This window comes from Mustelus asterias, chromosome 10 (assembly GCF_964213995.1).
Source record: "Mustelus asterias chromosome 10, sMusAst1.hap1.1, whole genome shotgun sequence".
NCBI classification, from domain to species: domain Eukaryota; kingdom Metazoa; phylum Chordata; class Chondrichthyes; order Carcharhiniformes; family Triakidae; genus Mustelus; species Mustelus asterias.
In genome coordinates this window covers 60,135,205-60,149,457 of record NC_135810.1, presented here as the reverse complement: position 1 = coordinate 60,149,457, position 14,253 = coordinate 60,135,205, and the positions used below count along the sequence as shown (strand labels likewise).

The 14,253-nt window shown below is 40.2% G+C and overlaps 1 protein-coding gene across 1 annotated transcript; it reads right to left on the bottom strand.

Annotated features, from left to right (window-relative positions):
• Positions 1-2,746: 2,746 nt before the first annotated feature.
• On the bottom strand, positions 2,747-13,211 carry LOC144500033 (G-protein coupled receptor 83-like). Its single transcript, XM_078222791.1, has 4 exons — positions 12,831-13,211; positions 11,190-11,315; positions 9,032-9,165; positions 2,747-3,371 (listed from the first exon to the last, which is right to left on the bottom strand). The coding sequence occupies exons 1-4, from the start codon at positions 13,209-13,211 to the stop codon at positions 2,747-2,749; spliced, it is 1,266 nt and encodes a 421-aa protein (XP_078078917.1).
• Between the last annotated feature and the right edge of the window lie 1,042 nt (positions 13,212-14,253).

The following is a 14,253-nucleotide window of genomic DNA, read 5'->3' as shown; positions in this document are numbered from 1 at the left end:
GTCAAACTTTGAGTTTTATTGGAGCTGTTCGTCCAGCAATTGGAGAGTATTCCATAACACTCCTGACTTGAGCAGTGTGAACGTTGGAAAGAAATTGGAGATGTGCAAGAGAATTGGAGAAATACAAATATTATGGACAGCTGTAAGGCTGGGGAAGGTTAAAGCAATAGGGAGGGGCGAGACCATGGAGGGATTTGAAAACAAGGAAGAGAATTTTAAAATTTAAACATTCCTTAACTGGAAGCCAGTGTTGATCAACAAGCATAAGGATTTGCTGCAAGTTCGAACACATATGGCATAGTTTTGTATTGACTTTAGGTGTATGGAGGCTGGAAGATTGGAAGCCAGCTGGGAGTGCATTGAAATAGTCAAATCTAGTGATAACAAAGGCATTAATGAGGATTTTAGCAGCTGTTTCTACAGCCAAAGGTGTAGAGACCAAAGAAGCACCACTATTCAACACTACTTAAGAATAAATCAATATATAGTGATATTTATGTTCAATACCAACTTTAGCAGCTGGAAAATTAGAAACCTCTTAAACAGGAGACATTGTTTAATTTTTTTTATTATTTTGTAGTACTGAAAGAGGTATAATGCAAAACAAGGAGAAACCCTAGACAATGAATTAATACATTAAAACTTGGGACAATGCTTTAAGCTATAAACAACAATTTTGAAGATTGTTCACATTATCTAGGGGTACAGGCAATATCATATTAAGCAGCACATCTTCCAGACTGGCTGGTAATTGGCCTTTGGATGTGTGCCCACTGTCATCAGCAGTGAATAAAAAACAATACCCCAGTAGCTAATTAATAACTTTTACCCTTCTCCACTGCGTGCATGAGATCAGAACATATTTTTCAAAATGTGTAGGTAGTACAATAGACATTTACCATTTTATAAATTAATAAAATAGCTATGGAATAAAATTCCACACAGAATTTTGCATTATACATTAATAATAAATTTTAAAACTGAGTAAGTCTCTTGGAGTTTGGTTTCAAGTACAAGTCAAATATAATTGCTGAAGCTTGCGTGGGTGGATTCTACAAATTCGTAATTCCAGCTTCAAACTTGGTGCACCAGAGTACAAATCAGGAATCCAAGCATGGAGGTCAATCAGCCTCATTGGATTTTCAAACCATTTAAATTAATCGATGGAAAATCCAGTGTGGCCGTTGACATCTGTGCCTGAATTCCTGATACATGCTCCTGACAGTTGAGAATTTACAATGAAAGCACAACTTTGTAACATCTATCCTATAATACCAAATGATCTGTTCAAAACTTCAGTAAATTGTCTGCACAATCTCTTGCATATCAGTAATAACAATTTAAATGCTTTACTATTACTACCTTTTACCCTTGCAAGGCTCTATTAGAAGTGACTTTTAACTATGATCCCTTTTGGCTTCTTGTTTTTACTCATTTATCACCCACATCTATCAATTAATTGTTTAATTCTTCTCAATATTCATATACTGAATTTTTAAGATGCCGACTGTTCCACAGGTTTTAACAGCCTTACCATTCTTTACTAAATGGGCATTCTTCATGTGCGTCAGCAGCCTGTTCAACCATTAAAGGCATCACAGCAATTTATGTCTTCACCTGGTATATACCATTTCCAGTGAAAGTAATTGCCCTCACAGCAATGAAACCAATTAATTTTCATATTATTAATTATGAATGTTTGGAGTAATGTATTCAATTTGTTGTTTATAATAATAGATAAATATATACTATTCTCAAGTGTGTAGTGATCTTTGTAGAGTTTTAAAAATTCTGTACAATGGCATTGTGCTGAAACAGCTTTGTAGAACCAGAAGCAATGGCCCTGATTTTGTGGTCAATGGTATACCACAAAGTGTTGGTGAACTCTTTTGCTGATGTTAATTTCACTCTGTCAGCTTTAGGGGAACTGGCGTTCCGTAGCAGTAATGTCACCAAGCAGGCTACACGGCCAATCACATTGAAGAGTTTTCACTGACAACAAACCAGGGGATAAGTAGGTTTTATCATTCACGTTTTATAATTTTACAAAAAGCAACATAAAGAGGCATTTGCAAGGGACAAAGATAAAAACGAAATATCATGAACTTTAAAAAATTGTAAAATTCTATGAATTTTTTACCATTGAATGGATACATTTTATATTCTGCAAATATAAAAGTAGATTTCAGGGCTTCGAGAAGCTATTCAACAGTAACAATGGGTGAGATTTACTGCACAACCCTCTGCGTATTTCATAGCAGTGGGTGGTAGCCCGCCTTTGGCCAGTTGCGGAATCTTCTGGTCCTGCTGTTGTTAACATGGTTTCCCATTGAATGCATCACTCGCCACCATGAAACCCACAGCAGGGGTGCACCGCTGGTGGGAATGGCTGGAAAGTTCTGGCCTATGAGTCATTGCGCTGTTAAAAACCCAGTTACATTTCATTCAATAAGGTGTAACTTTTTCAAGAGCTTTTACAGCAAGAACAAAAGTTTAAAAAGTGGAACTTCATGCCAATTCAGTGAATTCCAGCTGCCAAGACATCATAAGTGCATCCTGTGAAGGGGCAGAGAATCAATAACAGAAACATCTGGATCTCCAGGTTCAACTGCACACCAGAAATTGCCATCAGTTGCACAAAAGGATTATGTCAAATATTGACAGTTTTGCAGTTGTGATAACAGTAAAATCCAAACCTTTACTATTTGCTGGTACATGATATTAGAAAATGGCAGAACTCTCAATTCTAGCTCACAGCAACGATTGGTTCAACTGATGAAATATCTGTCTTTGCTGACTGGATGTTGCTGTTGGAACGCAGACTTTGAGGATCTTGTCCCCTCTTGAATTTACCCTGTTCAGGCCAGGCTAGCCTGTAAGAAGGGGCCGTGGAGGGGAGGACATGTTCCTGCACTCCATGTTCTCTTCTGAATATATTTAAGAGAGATTTAAGTTCTAAACGAAAACTCTCATTCAACCAGCAGTAGATAAAGGGGTTATAGCAGGTACTGCTCATGGCAAACCAGTGGAAAGCAAAATAGAGAGCATTGTTTGTGTGAATGATATGACTAGAAATAAGGACAACATAACAATTTAGAGGAAACCAACAGACAGCAAATACTACCACAACTAGCATCAGCATTTTAATTGTCTTTTTCTTTTTCCGTCGGTGTGCAAAATACTGTTCTGTTGTCACATCCCCAATAGCATTGCGAAGCCACAACTTCTTGGCAACTGTGGTATATGTGACAGTGATGATTAAAAGGGGAAGTACATACAACATAATAAATGTGGCCAAGTCCAAATATTTCCAGAAGAGGTCTGCTGGCTCTGGGAAGTTTGGAACACACAAACTCCGAATCCTTTCTTTGCTGCAATGTAAAATAAAAAAACATAATGTCATCAATGAGATCAATGGTTTATAATACCTAATATAAGTCAATATTACAGAACTTTTTGTGCTGTTTTGAATGTTCTGTTGCATGGTTCTTTCCATTTTTCATGATAACCAGAAATGAATGACTTTGTTGTTAGCATTTAGTTTGATTTTGTGGACAAATTCTTATGAGCAGAACTTATGATGATGATAATTTTTACATTTAGTTCTAACAGTCTTTGGTGGACAAAAATAATTTAATTGAATGGATGAATTAATTTGACTAAGTATACATTCGAAAGAGAGTAATTAATCATATTATCTAAATTACTAATGTTACATGTTGGGTATGTTTAGTAATAATATTAAAAAGAACAGTTGTCATAGGATATTGTACATAAATTTTGGTACCTTCCTGAAGACTTTAAAGTTAACTATTCATTGAATTAAATAAAAATGGAGAGGACTTGCATTTCATGTAACCATCTGGCAATTCTTCAAACCTTTACAACCAATGAAGTGTCATTGGGGAAACACAGCAGTCAATTTGTGGCCAGCAGGATTTCACCAGTAACAGCACATGCGCAGATAATCCAAATTTATATTCTGCTGGTTGATGTGTAAGTATTGCTAGGACACTGGGTGAACTATCCCACGAGTACTGTGGGATATTTTATGATTATCAGAGAAAGGCCTTGGTTTAATGTCTTATTTAAAATGAGAACCATGAAAGTGCCAACTTTAATGCACTTAAACCTTTGATTCATAGGAACCTAATAATTGCTAGATGAAAGACAGCAATGTTACCACGTTTTCCTTCTCTAGTCTAGACAGTGGCAAGATACAACAGCAATGGCATTGTTGATTAATCATGACAATTCATCCCCAATACCAAGGCTAGGCTTGGGAACCTTTGCCACTCGGGTGGGGGAGGGGGCGCTGGAGTCAGTGATTCAGTTGGAGCCAGCTAATCAACTGCCTGAGACAGAGAAGCTGTCCACTCAGACATTGCAGGAGGCAAGAGATCCTCTCCTGGAAAGGCTGGCATCATATTTGAAAGGTTTCTAATACTTCATCTATTCGACCTGCTCACAAAGACATCCCTTGATCCTAGTGGCAGTGCTTGAGTGGATAAATGACCTTAGGCAATCTGCCAAGATGAGTGCACCAGCATTGCTTACCTTATGGCCTTGCATGCTATTTTTTCAAAAGTGCTTTCATGGGATGTGAATGTCGTTGACATTTGTTGGCCATTTCTAATTGCTGTTAAACTGAGTGGCTTGGTAGGCCATTTCAGACCCACAAAGGGACACCAGTGAACCAGGTGGGTTCTTACAACAAGTGATGATAGTTTCATGGTCATCGTTACTGAGACTAGCTTTATATTCCAGATTTATTAATTGAATTTCCATTCCACCAGCTACCATGGCAGATGACCACCAAGCTAGTTGAAAACCACAGGACACCAAGATCAGTAGCTGCCTCCACATCAGCTGACCGCACAGGTGGAGGATCACATAGGAATATGTAGAAGAGATTTAAGGAGGCTGCACTAGGAATTGAGGGGTTTATTTTTTGTTAATGAATACTAACTTACAATCTTTTCTTTCCCAATAAATGTAGAATATTGCAAGGCAAGAGGAAGCCTTCCATTTGTGGGCTGTTGGACCTTTAAAAGTACTCTAGCTTCCTCAAGGGCTGGTATGTGAAGGACCAATCTGCATGAAGTCAATGCATTCCCCATGCTGCTGTCTAATGTCCTAATGGACACAGGAAAATGTTAAGGCTGTCAAGACAACAGCAACAGGGCTCCAGAACTGTTGCTTTATTGGATTGCATGGACCTGTCAGTAAGTATCATGTGAAAATGTCTATTATTGAATCGCAAGCCTTCCTTTATTCTCATTGTGCCCTGCCTGTAGCCTTAGGGGTCCTTCATCATTCAGCACCCACTCAGCATCTTCCTTCCTATATTCATCCTCAGAGGAGGCATCAAACTCCAGGATATTCTTATTATCCCTTCTGTAGTGCCAGGTTTCGCATCACTACGACACAAGAGACCCTTGCTGGGGCATACTGAAAGACTCCACTAGATCGATCCAGGCATCCGAACCGTATCTTCAGAAGGCCAAAGGACTGCTTAATGGTCATTTGAGCTGTCCCAACGTTGTACCTCTTTTCCGCATCAGTGCTTGTGTGTCTACAGGCATCAGTAACCAATTGCTTCAGTGGGTAGCCCTTATCACTAAGTATCCACTTTGGGTTATGAAAAGACCCAGCGCCTGGGACTGCTTATGTCACTGCTTCTGGGAACTATGCACACACCTGCAGGAAGCGTTTGCAGTGGTTGAATACCAATTGTACACTGACTGAGTAGAAGCTCTTCCTGTTGTTGAAGGTTGTTGACTGGGGAGCCGTGATGATCATGTGAATGCGGTCAATGAAACCCTGCAATAAGGGGAATCCAGGTATGGCTCCAGACCCAATGGCTCTCTCAGCTTGAATTTCCTGGGTCAGTATGAAAGGCTAGGTACTGGCTGGCCCTCTTGAAAATGACAATGATAACCATCTTGATGCAATGGTAAGCTGCAGACTGAGAAATCACAGACATTTCCCAGATGATTTCTAGAATGATCCTGAACCATAGAAATTTGGTGCCATGGGCACCTTCAGTGTCTCAGGTATCGAGTGGCTACCACTTTCCTTAGGGCTCAGCTCTCTCTCCATCATGGCCTCCCTAGAGGGATACTATCTTTGGGCACACTGCCACTCAGTTATTTGCAGGAAGCTGAGCCTCTGACAATACACCCTCTCTAGTGGGTAAAATTGACCCTCTCTAGTGGTTAAAAACTTCTGAATATACCAGTGATAAGGAAACACTGTCGAAAAAGGGATAATCAGACATGGATATCTAAGGAAATAAAGGAAGGTATCAAATTGAAAGAAAATGCAAACAAAATGGCAAAGATTAGTGGGAAACTAGAGGATTGGGAAATCCTTAAAGGTCAACAGAAAGCCACAAAAAAGCTATAAAGAAAAGTAAGATAGATTATGAGAGTAAACTAGCTCAGAATATAAAAACAGATAGCAAAAGTTTCTACAAATACACAAAAAGAAAAAGAGTCGCTGAGGAAAACATTGAAGGATGAGAAGGGGAATTTCATAACAGGAAATGAGGAAATAGTCAAGGCATTGAACAGGTATTTTGTGTCAGTCTCCACAGTGGAAGACACAAATGACATGCCAAAAATTGATGACAAGAAGGCAATGGCAGGTGAGGAACTAGAAACCATCATTATCACTAACGAAGCAGTGTTGGGCAAGCTAATGGGGCTAAAGGTAGATAAGTCTCCTGGTCCTGATGAAATGCATCCCAGGGTACTAAAAGAGATGGTGGGGGAAATAGCAAATGCACTTGTGCTAATTTACCTGCTGGACTCTGGGGCGGTTCCAGCAGATTGGAAAACAGCAAATGTAACGCCACTGTTTAAAAAAGGCTGTAGATAAAAGGCAAGTAACTATCAGCTGGTTAGCTTAACTTCTGTAGCAGGGAAAATGCTTGAATCTATCATCAAGAAAGAAATAACAAGGCACCTGGATCGAAATTGTCCCATTGGGAAGACACATTCATGAAAGGCAGGTCATATTTAACTAATACAGTGGAATTCTTTGAGGACATTATGAGTGCGGTGGACAACGGGGAACCAGTGGTTCTGGTTTTCCAGAAGGCACTCAACAAGGTGCCGCACAAAAGGCTGCTGCATAAGATAAAGGTGCATGGTATTACGGGTAATGTATTAGCATGGATAGAGGATTGGTTAACTAACAGAAAACAAAGAGTTGGGATAAATGGGTGTTTTCTGGTTGGCTATCGGTGACTAGTGGTGTGCTTCAGGGATCAGTGTTGAGACTGCAATTGCTTACAATTTACATAGATGATTTGGAGTTGAGGACCAAGTGTAGTGTATCAAAGTTCGCAGATGACACGAAGATGAGTAGTAGAGCAACATGTTCAGAGGACACTGAAAGTCTGCAAAGAGATGTAGGTAGTTTAAGTGAATGGCAAGGGTCTAGCAGATGGAGTACAATGTTGGTAAAAGTGAGGTCATTCATTTTGGTTGGAATAACAGCAAAATGGACGATTAATTAAATGGTAAAAAATTGCAGCATGCTGCTGTGCAGGGGGACGGACCTGGGTGTCCTTGTGCATGAATCACAAAAAGTTGGTTTGCAGGTGCAGCAGGTAATTAAGAAGGCAAATGGAATTTTGTCCTTCATTGCTAGAGGGATGGAGTTTAAAAACAGGGAGGTTATGTTGCAGCTGTATAAGGTGCTGGTAAGGCCACACCTGGAGTACTGTGTACAAATTTGGTCTCCTTACTAGAGAAAGGATATACTGGCACTGGAGGGGGTGCAGAGGAAATTCACTAGGTTGATTTCAGAGTTGAGAGGGTTGGCTTATGAGGAAAGACTAAGTAGACTGGGACTATACTCATTGAAATTTAGAAGAATGAGGGGAGATCTTATAGAAACATATAAAATTATGAAGGGAATAGATAAGATAGAAGCAGAGAGGTTGTTTCCACTGGTGGGCGAAACCAGAACTAGGGGGCATGGCCTCAAAATAAGGGGGAGCAGATTTAGGATTGAGTTGCAGAGGAACTTTTTCACCCGGAGGGTTGTGAATCTGTGGAATTCCCTGTCCAGTGAAGCAGTTGAGGCTACCTCATTGAATGCTTTTAAGGCAAAGATAGATAGATTTTTGAACCGCAAAGGAATTAAGGGCTATGGTGAGCGGGTGGGTAAGTGGAGCTGAGTCCATGAAAAGATCAGCCATGATCTTATTGAATGGCTGAGCAGACCCGAGGGGCCAAATGGCTCACTCCTGCTCCTAGCTCTTATGTTCTTATGACTGGTTGCATGCTCTGCTGCGCCCTCCACCTCTATATCTCTGGAGCCTCATGTATGACCCTCTAGTTGCTGCTGCTCCATTGCCTGTGGATGTTGCACTCTTTACCTCTCTCATATTCCTCCTCACCAGTAATCTCGACAATTGAGTGAATGAGGCCCATGGCAGATAGTTGCACTCAGTTTTTTTGGCTTCTCACAGACCTCCCACTTATCTATTGCCTCCTTTTGCCTGGCAGGAATCTGAAGCTGTCTTGTTCCTATGCACATGTTGTAAAATTTGAAATCTCTGATAAAATAGTAATTAATTGCCTATTAAATAGGCTGAATTACCCTGCCACCACATTTCAGCACAAGGTCCTCTAGCCATTCTGGCCACCCTTTTGAATATCCAACGTAAAGACATCGGGCTTCCCTCACGACAGCCTCTGTCACGAGACTTGGAATCCTTTCACCTTGCAACCCAACTCCAGAGGCCTGGTAAAATTCAGCCCCATAAACCTAAAGTCAACTGTTCCTCACCAGCATGCTATACTTGTCATCACTTATATATTCTATTCGAAGTGTGAAAGCTGCCACTGAGGCAAGGGTGATATCAAACAGAACAATCTATTCAAATTACACATTTATAGAAGGTAAAGCATAAGACCATACGAAATAGGAACAGGAGTAGGCCATTTGGCCCCTCAAGCCTGTTCCACCATTCAACGAGGAGCTCTATCAACATAATCAATCTCTGAACATTTACCTGTATTCAAATTTGAAGAGTTTCTGATAGATAGCATGTGGGAGAGAGAAACAAGTGGCCATAATCCAGATGATGATGATGTAAAGCACACCCTTGGCCGGTGGCACACGTGGCTTCAAAGGGTGCATGATAACCTACACAAGACAGAGTCATTAATTTCTACTATAAATATAAGATTTGTGCAATATATTATATGATCACTTCCAAAAAAAAACTCTTACAACCTGTTTTTAATCTCATCTTGACAGCAAATGATGATTTACAAACGCTTAACATTTTTGCCTACATTTCCTCTCTCCTGTATTCTTCTGGAGATTCCGGCACTGTTTAAGTTAGTACCTCCACTGGAATAGTGCAGGCGGGTTTTCGGGATGGATACTGTAAGCATTGGTGCATATTGCAGAACCTACCATTTCCTTTACAAAGTGAAATTATTTACAGGTTAAAACCCGACTCGGAAAGAGAGAAAATAAAACACACCCTGGAACTTCCAATGGATTTGTCATCACCTGGGCTTTCTGAGTATTTAATATATATTTATATGTTATATATATATATCCTGAGTGGATTTAAATATCGAGTGTTATTGTAACTACGCGTGCGCAGGGCTCTGCAGAGGTCTTGTTGAAGCTGTTATGTCTGATATTACAACCGGTCTGAAATCATTCTTTGCTGTATCGCTATGTTTGCAGTCTTAAAACAAATCAAACATCTGCTGACATCAATCAAAAGAACCCGCCACAGAAAGTCGCCTCTTACTGCTGAACCACTGTCAAATTATTTGTTGTGATGTTGTATGTCTTTATTTAACGTTAAATGGGTTAGGATCCAAAGTAATGTCCAAATTATATCGAGGGAAAAGAAGAAACAGAACGACCAAAAACAAAAGGGGAGCCTTACGGTAAATAATGTTGTCAATGACTGCCGGTTTGTGTTGTAGAACAGTTTACAGCTAATAATTACAACTGATCCAACTGAATCCAGAAACATCCCGAGCCTCTGCTTCTATTTAAAAACAGAGAGACAGTTCATCAGCACCGAGGAGATGAACAGCGCCGGAAATGGATTGGTGGGCACTGGGTGCTGACTGAGGTCTGGGTGCTGACTGAGGTCTCGGTGCTGACTGAGGTCTCGGTGCTGCAAGGATAAAATGTTGCAGATACTGACCGCTTCCCTTTGCCTTTAGCTTGCCAATTAAATATAGACTGTTCAATGAATGGTTCACACACTGCACTTTGGTTCGTAAATATTAAAGGGGGGATTGAGCTGCAGTGGGAATAAGTGATTGTTGTACAGCTGCCGGGGGTTTAAATCACGATTTATAACCCTTTCCCAACACTCTTGTGTGGGAAGAAGCACTATGCCTACGAAATTCTACACAATTATGTGTTTTCTTTTAGGAGACTCTTTGGAATGTTAAAATGGAATCAAAATCTCTGGTTAGAGTTGTAGCGAGGTTACTCATCTCAGATTATTATGATAAAGTGCGCCGGAGTTATACTGCAAGTGATGTCAACCATAGGCGATGTGGAATGCCATTCCCAAAGGGAGTGGGCATCTTTTTGCTTTGTTTGGACCTGACTCCGGGTTTATGCAAATACCTTAAATTGGACATAAGTTTGCAATGACAGAAAGGTTGTTCTAATATAATACCTACAGTTCTTGGGAATCGGCTGGAAGTATGAATTTTAGAGGTCTGTCCAATTGCGGGTTTACGTCATGCCACAGTCAATGCAAAACCAACTTCCCCGATTGCCGGAGTCAACTATTCCCAGTATATGTACAGATTCACTCTAAACTATCCAAAAAAATGTTTGTTCTGGCAACTTGATCAAGCTTTTTTATACTTTAATGACCTCAACAAACACGTAAATATTTCTCCCTCGAGTCGGGGCGGGTGGAAGTGTGGCTAACTTAAGGAATATTATTAGAGGAAAGCATTAATTCTATACCATAAGGTAACGTGTGAAAAACATTTGGTCCTTTTTGGTGTTTGTTAAGTAAGATAGGCTTTAAGATCGGCAAAATAGCCGTAAAAACTACATTATTTCTCAAAGATCAATTGACTAAGCTTTTATTGGTGGCTGGGAACAACAAAACGCTTCCGAAGGAATTATAGTTCATTGTAATTTGTCCTCGTGCACATTTGATGAGTTACCTGATGCCTGTCTAGGGCGATGGCTGTCAAGGTGAGAGTGGAGACGTGCAAAGAACAATACTGAGCAAAGCGGCTGATGTGACACATGACCTGCCCGAAAACCCAAGTGCTGTTAACAAAGCGAACCTGTCAATCAAAAATACCAGATTATTCATACAGTGATTGATATATAATAGACAAATACATTCACCCAGCAATCCTGTTCATGTCTGTTCACTGTAATTGTGTTAAAATGTGCTAAGCTTCTGGGAGTAATGAAATATATAACCAGGAATAAAATATACACCTCCAACTGCGAGAGGTTAAACATCCTTTTTGTCTAAATTACTGTTAGCAAAAAATACAATTTACTAAGAAGCTATTTCATTACCACCCCGTATTTGTATTAATGATTGTTTAATTGTACTCTTTATTTTGTCAATACAGTTGAAAAGTTATAACAATGACGATCATTTAAAAAATATTCTGCCATGCCTCTGCAAAACTAACATCCCAATTTAGAAGTTATTTTGGGACAACGTTGTACTTCAAACTGAGTGCCATTTACTATGTGTCGCCCTGTCCTATTTACACATGTTATTTGTTTACATGTCAATTTGTCGTAAATTAAGTCGAAAACTTTTAAAAGCGGAAGAATAACCGTGCCAGCACGTGCTTGTACTGTACAAATGGTTTAAATAACATGTTCAAGAAGCACAGATAAAGCTTTATTCAGGTCGTCCAAAGGTTCTAGTGATTGAGTGTTACACAAAACAGTGACCCCAAAGGTTCCAATTAAACTCTTCAATGCTTTAAATGAGATTCGAATGCAGCAAAGATTCGGATTGCGGTGGACAAAAACATTGTGATTAGCAATGTGTGCATGTATATACCATCATAGACATTGTAAGAAACATACGTGGACATTTTAGGATCTTGCCAATACCTGGTTGTTATCAGAGGTGTTTATATGTGGCTTGGACCCCATTCACCTTTGTGTTGAAGTAAACTGGTGAAGAACACAACTGTACAGACTGGTATCTCCTGAATATTAGTATAAGAAAATCCATGGCATATCATCATTTTGCACGTTAATTGACCTCAATTACTATTTTGCTTCCATGGCAGTGTATAGTTGACTGAGCTTTTGCTCACCAGTCCTAATACCACTTGGCTGGAGACAATACACATCTCTTTAACTTGTGCTTGGCCCTCTCTCCACTCACATTGTCTGTGCCTTTAAGACTTGATTACCTGTAAAGACTCGCATTCCAACCATTATCTTGTAAATTGATATTGTGTCTATATATGCCCTGTTTGTGAACACAAACCCTCACTCACCTCATGAAGGAACGAGACTCCGGAAGCTTGTGCTGCCAAATAAACCTGTTGGACTTTAGCCTGGTGTTGTGAGACTTCTGACTGTGCTTACCCCAGTCCAACGCCGGCATCTCCACATCATCACTAATACCACTTGACAGAGCTGAATATCATTTTTTGTCTGATAACACTCTATGTTGATGCTTTACTATGTTAAAGGCGCTATATAAATGCACGCCATTGTTTGCATTTCCAATTTGGTGGAACGTTTTCAGTACACATGAAGAATAGAAGGAATAAAGTTTTTAAAAAGTACGCCACCCCTAATAAATAAAGTCTTACCAGAGTAAAGGGTGTGTTAAGAAGGGTGATCATGATGTCCGCTACGGCCAGATTAACAATGAAGAGGCTGGTGGCAGAGTGCATCCGTTTATTCTTTATTACGACCTGGCAGACCAGGATATTTCCAAACAGAGAGATCACTATAATAACCGAGTAGGCCACAATAAGCAAAGCTTTGACGGTTGCATTTTGGGATTCCGCCTCGTATTTTGCCGAGTCTACAAAGCTCTCCCAATCGTCCAGAGTAAAGTTACCCCAGGAAAAGAAAGTCGACCTGTTAGTTAGATTGGGTAACTCGGGAAGGGTGGCGTTAAATAAGTTATATGATCTTTGGAAAGCCTTGGCTAAATAGGGAAGAGATGGCCACATATAACGGGTCATTATTCAAAAACTTCCTTGTATCTTAAATAAGTCAGGGTGTTAGCAAAATCCTGCTCTTGGCTGCTTTCGGGAAAGTTGCTATGATGCAGGCATCTGTGCTACAAGAGGAACCGCCTTTGCCAAGGCTTCAAATCAGTTGTTTCAGCGGCGCGGAACTTGCTGAAGATTTGCTCGATCTTTGGCTGTTGTTTGTCTGGGTTTTGGTCGCTCAGGATTCTGGCGGTTGGAGGTTTTGCTGCTATCGGTGACTGTTGTGGGAGTTTGTTTTATATGAAGCAAGCTGAAACCCACGCACATGGTGACACGTACTTGCAGCCAATTGATGCTGCGGCTTCTTGAAGCCAGTGACGTCTTTTCATCGTCAAGGATGCTCCTATTTTTCTTTCGGAGCTGCATAAAACACTTTGTGCTTTCTTTTCTATTCAGTATAGTGGTAACAATCATTCCTGGTTTCAAATGGGTGTGACACTCTTCCTCTTTCCCCCATTACCCTATTTCATCCCTCCTTTAATTTTCATTTTCAATCACGAACCCCAAAAAATACAATTATTGCAAAAATGGAACGAGCAAGCAGTTTTTTCAATCCCTCACTGGAAGCCAACAGGGGCAATAACTTTATAAACGGCGGGACACTTCTATCAGGAATGTTTTGTTGTCTATCCCACAGTCATTCATCAATGACATTGGTGTCAGGTTGAATTCTCTGCTTTTAGTCGCTGTCGACTTGCCCTGGATTTGGAAAAACATTATAAAATTCTGCTTTCCACACACAAGCGTTTCCTTTCGTTCACAAATGTATTTCGGTCTGCGTGGGTGTGAATGCAAGAGGGAATCCAGCTCCTACGCAAGACTTCCTTATACATTTTAGGATGCAGCAGAGTATTTTTAAAACCAATAGATGCAGCCAGACATTAGTAAATCTATCATTTGCTTTGGCTCCAAATTTAGTGGGGCGGACGGGGCATTAAGATTTTGAGGATTAGTTGTTAAAATTCTGAATACGGATTTTCTAGAATATTAGACCTCATGTGTTGTTGCCACA